General features: G+C 47.6%; 5 protein-coding genes across 5 annotated transcripts; 3 read left to right on the top strand and 2 right to left on the bottom strand.

Moving 5' to 3' along the window:
- Nucleotides 1–9: 9 nt before the first annotated feature.
- On the bottom strand, nucleotides 10–1,120 carry FSUBG_12137 (isoflavone reductase P3; the record flags this gene model as incomplete). Its single annotated transcript, XM_036676895.1, has 4 exons — nucleotides 10–279; nucleotides 331–657; nucleotides 706–990; nucleotides 1,040–1,120. The coding sequence occupies 4 exons, from the start codon at nucleotides 1,118–1,120 to the stop codon at nucleotides 10–12; spliced, it is 963 nt and encodes a 320-aa protein (XP_036532391.1).
- Nucleotides 1,121–1,808: 688 nt separating this feature from the next.
- Nucleotides 1,809–2,264, top strand: FSUBG_12136 (uncharacterized protein; the record flags this gene model as incomplete). Its single annotated transcript, XM_036676894.1, has 3 exons — nucleotides 1,809–1,881; nucleotides 1,932–2,186; nucleotides 2,254–2,264. The coding sequence occupies 3 exons, from the start codon at nucleotides 1,809–1,811 to the stop codon at nucleotides 2,262–2,264; spliced, it is 339 nt and encodes a 112-aa protein (XP_036532390.1).
- A 3,073-nt stretch (nucleotides 2,265–5,337) lies between these two features.
- On the bottom strand, nucleotides 5,338–6,429 carry FSUBG_12134 (phenylacetaldoxime dehydratase family; the record flags this gene model as incomplete). The annotated part of the gene is made up of 1 exon (XM_036676893.1): nucleotides 5,338–6,429. The coding sequence occupies one exon, from the start codon at nucleotides 6,427–6,429 to the stop codon at nucleotides 5,338–5,340; it is 1,092 nt and encodes a 363-aa protein (XP_036532389.1).
- A 1,376-nt stretch (nucleotides 6,430–7,805) lies between these two features.
- Nucleotides 7,806–8,489, top strand: FSUBG_12133 (glutathione-dependent formaldehyde-activating enzyme; the record flags this gene model as incomplete). The annotated part of the gene is made up of 1 exon (XM_036676892.1): nucleotides 7,806–8,489. One exon carries the CDS (start codon nucleotides 7,806–7,808, stop codon nucleotides 8,487–8,489), a length of 684 nt encoding a protein of 227 aa, XP_036532388.1.
- Nucleotides 8,490–10,010: 1,521 nt separating this feature from the next.
- Nucleotides 10,011–11,828, top strand: FSUBG_12132 (laccase 2; the record flags this gene model as incomplete). Its single annotated transcript, XM_036676891.1, has 4 exons — nucleotides 10,011–10,343; nucleotides 10,400–10,901; nucleotides 11,107–11,381; nucleotides 11,604–11,828. The coding sequence occupies 4 exons, from the start codon at nucleotides 10,011–10,013 to the stop codon at nucleotides 11,826–11,828; spliced, it is 1,335 nt and encodes a 444-aa protein (XP_036532387.1).
- Between the last annotated feature and the right edge of the window lie 1,519 nt (nucleotides 11,829–13,347).

The raw sequence follows: 13,347 nt of genomic DNA, 5'->3' as shown, positions 1-13,347 counted from the left end.
ACTCGTGACTCAACGGCCCGCGTAGATGGACTTGCCCTTGCCCTGCATGACTTCATCCACATAGTCCACGTACTTAATCGGCTCAAACTCAGGATAAAGGTCCTTGGAGCTGAGATAGCCCAGATACTCGGCGGGCCCGGGAAGATTGTCCTGACGGAACCACTCGCAGTAGAGATACTGAGGAGCAGCGAGTCCAAAGATGAAGGGAAGACTCTTGTCACTCGCATCGTACTTGACCTGAGCGTCTGCGATGGTGGCCTCAATGTCCTTGGCGGGCATCTACTCTTGTTAACATCGCATTTCATTTCTGCCTAGGAGAGATAGACTTACCAAGTTGCGTGGAATCTTCTCACCGCTGACCTTTTCCAAGTGAGTGTGAATTTCCTCCTGAGTCCAGACTTCGTTGTAAGCGAAGACGTATTTGTTCAGGGTTCGCTCATCAGTAATGATCTTGGCAACATATTTTCCAATGTCTCTCAGGTCTGTCAAGCTTGTGGCGTGTGAGCCATCTTCAGCGACGACGGCGGCCGGAAATTTGAGAGCATAGTCAATCTTTCCAGAAGGAAGAGATGGGAGAGAGACCTGATACCACATGCCAACGTCAACGACCGTGTAGGGAAGATAGATTTTCTTGACGTGATTGATGATGGCCTCTTTCTACAGACTCGTTAGCAACATTGACTATAAGCTTGCTTTGCCACTTACAAACTCCCTCAGAAGCATAACGCCCTCAGGAGGGCAAGGTGGGCCAAAAGCACTGGGGAGAAATCGTTTGATCCCAGCCTCCTTGGAAGCATTTGCCAAAGCAATTTCAGGACCAGTAGTGAAAGGCACAAGGCAGCTGATGACTACATCTTGGCCGGTGAGGGCCTTGACGAGTTCCTCGTGGTTGTTTTCGAGGTTGATAGGGATCACGGAAACGCCCTTGTTCTTGATCTGTTGGATCTCGGGTTTGTTGATGGAAGCAGGTCGCACAATTGCGGACAATTTCTGTAAAGATGAGTATAAGAAGTCGTGAGGCTTGAGGTTTGCAACATACAAACTCATTTGGAGACGAGGAGAGAGTATCGATGATGGACAAACCGGCCTCGCCATTTGCGCCGACAATTGTAACGTTCATGATGGATAATAGAGAAATTGTATTGATTGTTGTGATTGAAGTGAGATGAGAGGGCGATGATTAAAAGTTCAGTCGAGTCCTATTACTATATATATTCATCTTGAAGGAGAACTAGAAAAGACTCCTCCGTGGTATCATTACAAATTTTTAATCCACCGCGAAGCATGTCATGTTGAGGCTTTGTAAGTCATCGTCAGATCTTGCTCCGCCGAAATGTCGGAGGTGGCCCCACTGCTGCTCACTAATAGAAACTAACGGATCCTGCAGATATCTAGCCACATTTCTGTTAAGGACTGCTAGACACCAAACACCACTGAAATGCTATTAATATCCACCAGGTAATGTAATATTCAAGTATTCACCACAGGCCTCAGGAAGGTGACGCAAAGTTTTTCATGCATGTTTCATATATCCAATTGTATTGCAAACAGTAGTAAGTAAGTATGTTTTGTTGTCAGGTAGCGAAACAAGCGAAGACATAGTAAACAACAGTTAGCAATTTGTCGGTAAATAAGATAAAACTTGCTGCAAAGTAGTTTGATCTCGCATTACGTAGTCTTGTTGAAGAACTATATAAAATGGCAGTATTTTCAACTCAGATCGACCCTCAACGCCATCTTGAATCTCAACCAAAAGCCGCCATAGTTATTTTGATAACCTCACAACTCCATCTCAACCAAAACTCAACATGTCATCATCCGAATCATCCGAAGGCGAACCGAGTGAACTGGCAGTCGGCGAACTGAAAGAATTGATCGAGAGTATGCCCCAACAAAAGAACAAGAGCACCACACAGCCACTGACAGAACAGTGAACATCAAGGCTCTCTATGCCCCCAACAAAGTCAGGCTGTTCCTGGTTAAGCGTGTTGAGGAGCAGTCAGGTCTGTTCCTTTATGGAGCTGGCGTTGCTAGGTTTTCGAGCACTAAGGAAGCTAAGGTCTTTCTGCGAAGCAGCGGCAAAAGATTCACAATCGAAAGCGCGCTCGAGGATATCCTGGATCAGACGATGGCGGAGCTCAGTGAGGAAGTGCAATTTTCAGAATGGTGTATCAAAGAACGAAATGGTATGTACTGCATAATTACGGAAACACAGGCCAAAGAGAACGAGCTGACCTTGTATTTCTTCTGTAGTCTTCAAATGATTATTGAACGTGATGGGTTAGATTGGTTGCTACATTCCCAGGGGAGAATATCGAGTGACTGGATGTAGTACGTTGAGCATCGCTGGGCATGAGATAGTATCTAAATACAACCACTTCTCAACTCAAACCTGTAGTTCCAATAATTAATATGTTCACGTTGTGGCACCCTGCCTCTCTTTACTTTCAGTACATTTAGGTTGAATGCGTGATTTCGAAGATTGTCAGCTTAAGCGGAAACGGGACAAACGGTTTCCTGTATTTGAGAGGACAATGTTTTCGTAGTAAACCAAAGTGTTTGCTTGACTTGTAGCCAATCAGTCATGAAACGCCAAAGGTAAACAAGACACACTTCATTCTCTTCAGGTTACTGGTGAGTAATCTGGGATGTTGCATACAACGTTGCCGGTTATGCATGCAGGTTACCGAGAGCAGGCCATAGAGGAAGCAATTTCCATTATACAACCAACAAAGACTTTCGTTTGCCCGTGATTTTATGGACAAACGCTTGGGTGTAGCAAAGAGAAGTGTCCCATAGTGTAGAGGAGATAATTGGCTAGGCTACCCGTAGATGGAAGCTCAAAGAATGCCACTGGCAAACAGCCAGCAGGACCAGGCCGGGAGGACAATCAGATCCGAGAAACATATATAAAGCTGTAAAATTTCCTTCCGAGATAGCTTCTCCAAAGTCAACTTTCTCTAATATTCACCAGCGTTGTCAGATTATCCCCAAGTCCTTGACCATTCCTACACATCAAGTCATATCACGTCTCCCTCCTGATACAACACTCTTCCCTTTCCGGAATCCAAAATGGCAGGTACCGGCCAAGTCGAGCGAGCTGTACGCTTGAAGGAGCTCATCCAGAGTAAGTCCACTTCCAGCCTCATGACCAGCAAGTTCATGCGTAGCTGACCTGCCAGTGAACGTCGCCGCCCTGTACGCAAGCATGCCGGTAACGAAGCTTTTCGTTTGCAAGCGTGGCGAGCTGTATGTTGCCGGCGTGGCCACTCCCCACACCTGCGGGCATGGGAGTGTCTTGTTGAAGAGCGTTGAGCGTACGACCGTTGAAGGTGCTCTTGAGTCACTTCTGGAGGAGACGGCGAAGGAACTCACCACAGAGATGAATTTCTAATGGAGTCGATGGAGTTTGGAGCGGAGTGATGTGGACTGGACAGACGGAATGTGGCTGCTGTGATGGAACTACAGACACACCTCTTTGACAGACTTTTGTATCTGGCTGAGCTATTGATACCGCCGCCTCTCGCCCCAATCATGTTGCAATCGGCAGCAAGTAACATAATAGACTGTATCACGCCCCCCATTTGCTGTGGCTGCTGCGCGCTGTGCTTAGAAATCAACCATGTCACATCCAAGTTCCCGCACTATCTCTAACGCGCGTTAGATCTCGTGCACCGTGTAAGACGATTGGTGTAGTTCCTCGTCCACTTCGTGCCCGTTGATCGTGGGAAAAGTCGATTAAGTTGCAGCCAAGATCTGTTACTTTCCCATCATCAAGATCTGCCCGTTTCTTTAGGGGGAATTGTTAAGATTGAGGTCATTTGTTGAGACTAAAGGACCTTGATGGCTCAACCCGCGCGGGTAACTCCACTTTACGATCGAGCCTCATCATGAGCTTATTCTTACCGCGCGCGAGAACCTTTTTCGGCCGCGTGGGCTTAAATATATGCAGATTATGACAGGTCTCAGAATAAGCCCATATTAGTAATTTAATCAGCCTAAGAAATGTGTGGTGTTAACGTTACCGATGCCTTGCTTCAAATCTAGAATATCCAAGAATACCATGTAAGATATGAGTGCCTTCGATAGAGTATAAAACAAGAATCAAGATAAAATATCAATAATTCCAGTCCCCCACAAACACACACAGATAAGCACTTCAAGTTATCATCATAGCCACTATTGAATACTTTCTCATCGCTGGCGCAACAGGCCGTCAAGGTGGCGCAACCGTCGATGCCCTCCTCACTTACTCCGATATCAAAATAAAACCAAAGCAAGTCTATGCACTGACTCGCCAAGCTTCTGGGTCAGGAGCCGTCAAACTCCGTGAGAAGTACGGAGATATCAATATTGTTGCTGGCGACTTGAACAACCCCGAAGCGATTCTACAACAAGTAGACAAGGCCATCCTTCCCAGAACAGGCATCTTTCTCGCTCAAGCCCATGGACCGACTGAAGTCAGCGATGCAAAGGGGCTTATCGATTCTGCTGTCAGAAATGGTATTCCGTACTTTGTGTACTCTTCTGTTGATCGCGGCGGCCGTGAACTCAGCGATAAGGATCCTTCGTATTGCAAGACATTCTCCGACAAATTCCTCATCGAGAAGCATCTCATTGGAGCCTGTTCTAACTCCAACATGGGCTACACGATCCTTCGCCCGACTTGGTTCGCTGATAATGCTTGGTGGGGGTTCCCAGGCCAACTTTGCATGACGGGCTGGAGAGAGAACATGAACGGAAAGAAGATGCAAGTCACTGTGACAAAAAGACATTGGAAGATGGGCTGTAGAAGGCCTCGTCCGTCCTGATAAGACCGGAATTCGAAACCAAGCTCTTTCGATTGCTAGCGAGGAGCTGAGCTTCAAGGACATTGACGACATCTTCATCAAACATACCGGCAAAGGCGTCCCTGTCACTTATGGCCTTCTGACCCGCTTCATAATCTGGATGGTCAAGGACCTGAACACCATGTTTGGTTTCATCGGTGAGAGATCTTATGGTGCGGATCTTACATGGCTGAAGACCCAGTTGGAGCCTACTACGTTCGAAAAATGGGTCAAGACTGACGTCCCAGGACGTGACAACACAAAAGCCTGAGATGCCCACGATAGCTCAAACAAAAAGAATGGCTTCTGTAAATTCGAACTTGCGACCTGCAAAAACGAAGAGTGGCGCAGTGGGTGAGACTTTTAGGATTTTAGGTTCGGATTTAGAGAAGGTTTATAGGTTTTAGGGCGTATACCACTACACCACTCTTCTTACTGGTATACAGAGTTGAATTCATATATAACACTATGCCCTGGCCAGAAATCTGAGTATTCTTGCTTATGAATCCTACACACAGACTTCCTGCTGGATACTCTCTGCCTTGAGAGTAACGCCTCGAATCACGCCCGTTTCACGCACACAATTCAGATACTCAAATCGTGCATCTCCTGCTCTCAGAATAGAGACTTCATGCCACGTTCGGAGTTTCCTTTCGTCCCCAAAGGCCCTGTAGTGAGTTAGTGCACCGCGGTATATAGCCAGATGAGACCTGTGACTCTTTGCCCATGCTTCAAGGGCTTCGAGGTTCGTGAAGAAGCCAGCGCCGCATGACTCTTTTCGAGGCCGAGGTTCCTCAAGTGAAGGGTCTTGATTTCTGAGATATCGTAGTCCCAAAGCACCTGTTTCAGGTGAATTATCCCAAAGATATCGCAGGCCAGTGTGGAGACTGGGTTCAAGCATTCTGTTGTAAGAGTCTGCTTCCTGCTGACCGCAGTTCTCCCAAAACTGTCCCGAGCGGATATGAGCTACGTTCTCATCATTTGTTCCGATGAGGTATTGGCCAACACCCGCAGGGGTTGTGACTGGCAGGTTTGGCTTTGATGGTGGGAAGAGATCAAAGGCAGACGAGGGGATTCTGTCTCTTGCTGCGCCCCAATACGCCGAGAGTTCATGCTCTGGAAAACTTGCGCCAGGGAGTTTTGCGAGACCAGGGAGATAATCAAGGCCTGAGTAATTGGTTTCGAGGCGGGAACACTCTGTGATGAAGGCCTCTCGCCAGATGCCCACCGAGGCACGGCCTGTTTCTGGTAGTTGGGCGTAGATGGAATTCAGTGAGAGGCCATCGAGACCTTTCTCATATTTGGCCCTGTCTGACCAATAACACACCCAAATTGTCGATTCTTGGACATCACATCCATCAATGACCGCGAATGTCTCGTATGCCTCTGGCCCAGTATCGCTTTTCACCCATGCTTGGAGCGTCTCCGTAGCTTTATTTCGAGCGATATCAGCGTCTTGAGCATCAGAATGTATCTGAACCCCAATGTACGCGGTGCAGACATGGGTGACATCATCTGGGAGGGCGAGGTGCCATCGTGGGATCGGTAGCTTGTGGCCTTGGGGTTTGCGGAGGGCATATTTACGCGCTGGACACGACATGGTTCAAGTCCAGCTCTACTAGCAAGATTTCGTAGTGGCTGTTATTTCGCTGTAGATGGGCCAAGGTTTGGTGATGAGGAGTTGGTCGGGGTTACTTTTGGGGGTCGCCATTTGATAGGCTGCAGACGATCACGTATTTTTGGACTCTCCATGTTTCCGAAATGATCCCTCGAAACGCGTATACTTAGGGCTCTTCCTGGCTGATTTTTGATTCCTCATAGAGAGTGTCATTGATCCTACCATGTTTCATTTGCTAGACTGCGAATAATGCCCGTCCCTTGCCATCCTGTCTACTACGATATCAGCATCGGCTCCTGACATCGGCATCTACCATCACCTCCATAGACTAACCTAACCACACGATGCCATCCTACAAAATATTGCGAATACGGTATATTAAAAAGTATATATCTCCTTCTTTGGCATTGGCCCTTCCCCTCCTCTTGGCAGCTTAACCGCGGTCGCCACGCCACGGCGCATCTCGGAACTCTACATACCACTACTTTTCCGACAACGGGGTCTCCAAAATTCCGAGCATCCCCCATCACGCAATTCTGGAAATGATTTTAAAATTCAGGGGAGGGTCTTAAGGCATCTTATCTCCAGGTATCAATTGCCTGCTATGCTAGACGGTCAGCTTAGATGAGACGCCCTCGGGACGGGATCCGGGGGGATCATCAGTATTTGCCGGGACCGCATATATTTACCCCGATCAGATGATGAGTAAGAGGAAGAGGAAGACGGGGGTGACAACGCCCAGAATTGGGATTACGACGTTTGAGAGGGGTCGTCGATCGTCTAAGGTTATCCTATCCTATCATTTTGTGTCTTGCTTACCCCTCGATATAAGTTGCATTGCGGGCGGACGTTGAGCCGATGTTGGGCTACACAGTATCAGACACTTCTAGAAGCCTCTGCTCTAAAAGCAATTATCTTAGTAGTATCTATTGTCTTCAGCTCTCACTTGTCATTCCAGATTCAGGCATTAATTATCTATCTTATCAGCGAGCTATCAGTGGGCACGGCCACGGAATCGGCTTCCGATGACCGTCGGCCTAACCCTGGACCAGGCCCCGATTGTCCCTGAAGGCCCAAGGCCCAGTCATTCATTCCCCGCAAAACGCCATCGCGACAGTTAGACTGTTAGACACACAGTGAAGGACAATGGTGATAACTCGGCATCTCGGTCTCGACGCTTACGCTTCCGCCGATTATGGCTGCATGCAGTCAAAATTACCGTCTGTTACATGTCGTTTTGCGGGGGATCAGAGTACATAACTGAACACAGGCGCCTGTGGCTGTCTATCGTAAATCTTGTTGTATATAAAGTCTTTGTCCATCCCATTCTCCCCAGCTCTTCTTTTTTCCCCTTCGCAATGGCTTCATCCTCTAACCGCAACATCATCTCCAAGAATAAAACTCCCATCGCCGTCGCCGCCGCCTTAGTATCAGCTGCTGCAGTAATCACTTCCATCTACCGTTCAGTAACCGCCTCCAAGATGTCTCACAACCTCCACCCTAGCCTCAAGAACGGCATCACCAAAGGTTCTCCCAACTTCTCTGGTGGCAAGCTCCGCTGCAAGTGCTCCTCCAACCCTGTCGAGGTCACCCTCAGCGGCCAGGTCGCTCACAACCACGCCTGTGGATGCTCCAAGTGCTGGAAGCCCGATGGTGCTCTCTTCTCCGTCGTCGCTGTCATCCCCCGCGACCAGCTCCAGGTCACTGCCAACGGTGACAAGCTCACCATTGTTGACAAGAGCGCTGCTATTCAGCGAAACGCCTGCCGTGACTGCGGTGTCCACCTGTTCGGTCGCATTGAGAACGATCACCCCTTCAAGGGTCTCGACTTTGTCCACGTCGAGCTCTCTGACGACAAGGGCTGGCAAGAGCCTCAGTTCGCTGCCTTTGTCTCTTCTATCATTGAGCAGGGCTTCCCTGCCGACAAGGCCAACGAGGTTCGACAGCAGTTCAAGGACCTTGGCCTCGAGTCCTACGATGCCCTGTCTCCCCCTCTGATGGACGCTATCGCCTCTTGGACCGCCGCCAAGTCCAAGATCTAAGGACTTCAATTTCATATATGCCCCAGCGCTTGGGGCCCATGTTACAAAAGTTTTGAGAAATGGTTAGCGGGGTGTTGAGGTCCGCTGGTTGTTGTTTCAATAAGAATGTATAGGTAGTCTCTGGGACAGAACGAGATGGACGGAGTTGGGTGTGCAGTTGAATGGGATGACACGGGAAATGTGCGCCTACGAATCATATGAAAGGAAGAGAGGCTCAAAGATAGCTCTATCAATCCGAATTCATGACTTGACGAATTTTTATGACCACTGTGTAATTGTGATGTGAGCATGCTGACTACATCACGCTGGTCATCACCTACAATTTGCCCATATCAGCACGTGATAAATCACTTAGTCTCGTCCGTCTGTTAGCCATGTATCGAGAAGTGCTTTATGTATTGCACCGACAGCCTTGAAGATCATCAGATGAAAGAACTCTAATGGATGGAATGGCACCAGTGGCTATGAATTTCCGAGGTCTCCAAGTTCACAATGCTCCTGGTAATATTATGTGTGAATGGAAGGTCAATGACTGTATCGAGACATGAACTACAAATATTTGATTTTAGCAGCTGGAACAGACACTTCTTCAGGCGGTGTCACTCTTCCGTGCCGACCTTGTGCCTGAAATCACCTCTAGCATTCGAGGTAGTGACCAATACTCACTCATGACGTGGCGAATTCTCAACATTGACGGTGTTTTAGAGGCGAAGAAATGCACTTACTATGACAACGTTGAAGGGCACCAGAGTCAGACGAGTTGAGAGTCTTCTCTGACAAATCAGCCACGGGGATAGCACGTTGCCAGACTGTTTGTTCGTTCAACCGTCAAAACAAACAGAGACTAGCTGACCACCAAAACTGTAGAGCAACAGAAGACAATTCAGATTCTAGATCCCATGTTGTCTGGCTTACGTGCTCCTTCTCATGAATTTGGCGATTGAGGCTGGCTAAAGGACGAACGAAGGAATGCATCACCTCAACGACATCTCACTAACTTGTACGGAACGGAACGGGACGGGACGACAAACTCAAACTAGTCTAGCTTTGAAGTTTTTTCTACAGAAGCGGAGATATCTTCTGTTTCTCTATGGTAACGCTCTCGTATGACATTCCAATGCATGAGGGGAAAGCAGCAGTGGCTCAAGCTAGAGTACGGCTGATGACCAGATCTGGACAGCTTCAACAGCTGAAACAGAACTAGGCTCGAGTCATGGCTGGAATATGGCCACGGGATTCGATCAGGGTGAGTAAAAGAGATGTGATGGGACTACAAACGGATGATTTTGTATTGTGTAAGTTGTGAAATGGCTTGTCACATACTCGAAGCTCAGAAGAAAACGACCGTAAGAAACAAGAAACTCAATTCTGAAAGTTGCTATGGAGGGTGCCCTCCTTCTGAGAATCTTTTGTCCTCTCTCATTCACCATCTCATTCGAGCTCCAGAGTTCAGAGTCCAGAGTAGGTTGTAGATTTCATATTCCCAACCTTCACTGGGGCATCAGTCGACATTTGCCCAACATGGGTTTCTACAACGCGTGCAAGACGTTCATAGTCTACACAGTCACCTTCTTCTCACTTCCATTCCACGAGGATATCAGAGGTGGCTCTGAACAACCCGTTCTATCTTTTGAGAATGGCCAGATCTCTCAGAATTATCCAAAGTTCCCAGCACCAAATGGCCCTGATTCGCCAGATGAAGACTTCGTTTGCAAGTATCCTGAGCTTGGAAATGACTGGAAGTCATGTTCTACTCGAGAGAACCGTCACTGCTGGCTGAAGAGCTCTGATGGACACAATTTCAGTATTCATACTGACTATGAGACTATGTATCCACCTGGAGTGCTTCGAGAGGTAACAATCACTTTTATTGCTCAAAGTTGAGACATTTCACTGACCCATGTCTACAGTATTGGCTTGTAGTTGATAACAAGACTATCAACGGCGACGGCATCGACAATCCGTATGGAAAGGTTTTCAACCAAACCTACCCCGGCCCGTGGATCAAAGCTTGTTGGGGTGATCTTATCAGAGTCCACGTCACAAATAAGCTGCGATATAACGGCACCACGGTTCATTGGCATGGTATCAGGCAGAACGGAACCATGGAGATGGATGGCGTCAACGGCGTCACTCAATGCCCCATTGCCCCCAACGATACTTTTACATATGAGTTTCGCGCCCTTCAGTATGGCTCCTCCTGGTATCACAGTCACTACTCTCTACAATATGCAGACGGTCTCGCAGGACCTATAACTATCTTTGGACCGTCATCAGCTCACTATGATGAAGCGAAGGATCCTATTCTTATCACAGGTTGGAACCATCGAAGTGCTTTCCAGGAGTGGGAGAGAGAACTAACGGGTGTCCCTACTCGCCCTGAGATGAATAGCATATTGATGAACGGAATTGGTGAGTCAGATCGACCTACATGTCTCGTTCAATGCTTACGGAGGTACCTCAGACTTGGAGAGACAACTGGACCAAAGACTGCACCGACGAGAAGTATGAGAATTTACAGCCCGTCCTTCCATGGTCAATACCTCATATAAAACTTGACGAGAGTCAGTCAGCGCCAACTCAAATCACATGGTAATCCTTTGCTAACAAGGTATAGGAGACAGGAGTAAAGATCTTGAGCTTGGTATAGAGAAAGTAAAGGATAGACCACACACTGGAGACAAATTCAGCTGGTGGGCTTTCGGCGAGCGACCTCTTTGGCTCGACTTCCCGAAGCCAACTATCACCCTACTAGAGGAAACGAAAGAATGGCCCGACGATTATGTGATTGTTCCAGCAGAGAACAGAGATGGTTGGGTCTATCTCGTCATCACGGCTCCATCGCTTGATCGAATTGGCACCAACAAGACTTTCAAGTCTCTTGCGCACCCGGTAAGTCCAGTCCAATTCTCATACTGTGCTGATAGAACTGTAATTATACTGATATTAACAAGCTACATCTACATGGGCACGACTTTGCCTTGCTCGCCCAAGGCACAAACTCTCCGCAGATAAAATGATCCAAACAACCCCGTCACTCTCAAATTCGACAATCCACCCCGACGTGACGTTGCACTGATACCGGCCGGAGGTTACCTTATAGTTGCCTTCAAGGCTGATAACCCTGGCTCTTGGCTGTTCCACTGCCATATTGCCTGGCACGCTTCAAGTGGTTTGGCGCTGCAGATCATGGAGCGTGAAGAGGATCTGAGGAAGATGATGACTCCGGAGAAGTTGAAGCAGGTCAATGATGGCTGTAAGAAGTGGAAAGATTGGTATGACGACCGGAAGAATCATTGGAACCCTGTTGATGTATTCCAGGACGATTCTGGCGTTTGATCTGTGATGAGTATGTTTGGTTCAGCACTACTATCAAGTCCCCAAAGTCTTTTAGCGATGCAGAATTGCCAATCCGGATCCAGGTTTGAGTTCTCGAGACGTTTGGTGCAGCTATGAGTATATTACAGGATTGTTGAATAGCCTCGTTGGTGCAGGTACTTATCATTGAGTCTGAAAGGGCGTTGCTGTTTGTAGGGAGCATGAGACGTTCACTGAGTAACTTGTCAGGGTGATGGAAATCATCTAACTTGTGACAAACAGACTAAAGGGAAGCCTGATTCAGATTCTGTTTGACCTCAATGTATCCTCTTACTCAGATTATACGGGCTGTTGATTTCACCAGTGATGCTGCATTGAATCGTGGAGTTTACAATTAAAGTCTTCTAATCAAGGAACTTTGTTATCCATTTGTCCTTTGGTCACAACGAACCTCAACCTATAAGATGGAGCGATTCTCTCAGGCCTGGAGTCCCTCAACTCTACACACACCAATCTGCTAGTCACTATGTCTCGCGAATATCGTCTTTACAGTAGCCGTCCAGCCTCGTGCTCGCCGCGTACCATCCAAGTATTCATCACAATCTCGACCCCCGATCTAGACCGAGACTTTCAATGGACACTCTCCGCTTACGATACAGTTACTCGTCTCTGGCAAAACTTCGAAGTCATTCGAGCTCCCCGCGGCAACTTTTGCAGGATATATCGGCATCCAAATAACCCACGTATGCTTCCGTCCCATGTCGCCTCGGGGAAACTTTGTATAGTAAACGCAGAGTGGTTGGAGAGTCTTGTGAACATGACCTGTATCTCGCCGTTCTGGAGCTTGGCAGAGGTTGAGATGCGTAACGATGGTAAGGATTTCATATATGGGATTTTGGATATTCTGAAGGCACATGATGTTATTGACGAGAAGGGGATGGTCGGAGTGAAGAGGAGGCTGAGTCGATATATCGGGCCTTTTGGTGTTTGATATATAGTTATGGCCCTGTGAGTTATTCTTCTTCGATATAAATAGGTCCTAAAGTTGGTCTATAGCAGTTATAGTTGGAATTTCTGCTGATATCTCTATACTTATAGAGATGGATAGACTCAATATGCAAGGGCCGTTCACTCTTAGACCATATTTTCTTGATGCAAATATCATATTCAAGCATGGTTGCAAGAAAGACATCACTTCGTTTGTCAGTTCGCTCGAACCACTCGCCTATAATTTCGTCGTAATCGTTATAGCAGCTTACATGTGGTTAGCTGGTATTTGGATGCCGTCAGAGTTCTGAACTTACTCAGCACTATCCCAAAACGTTACATCTGCCTCATATGAGTGGTCAAGGAACGAAAATAATTCATCTTGACTGGGGATAGCTGCATATGTTGGACGACTTAAGCCCACGGTGCCCGCGCCCGCGCGAGAGACGAGAGGGCCCGATGCGCTGTTCTTAGCTGACGTGATGATAAGGATTTGAGTAGCCTCAAGATTGGATTTGTTTATTCTGTTGGACTGGTTATCCGGCATGAAATT

This window comes from Fusarium subglutinans (assembly GCF_013396075.1).
Source record: "Fusarium subglutinans strain NRRL 66333 chromosome Unknown NRRL66333_c0000251, whole genome shotgun sequence".
In the NCBI taxonomy this organism is placed as follows: Eukaryota; Fungi; Ascomycota; class Sordariomycetes; order Hypocreales; family Nectriaceae; genus Fusarium; species Fusarium subglutinans.
This window is presented reverse-complemented; position numbering and strand designations above follow the sequence as displayed.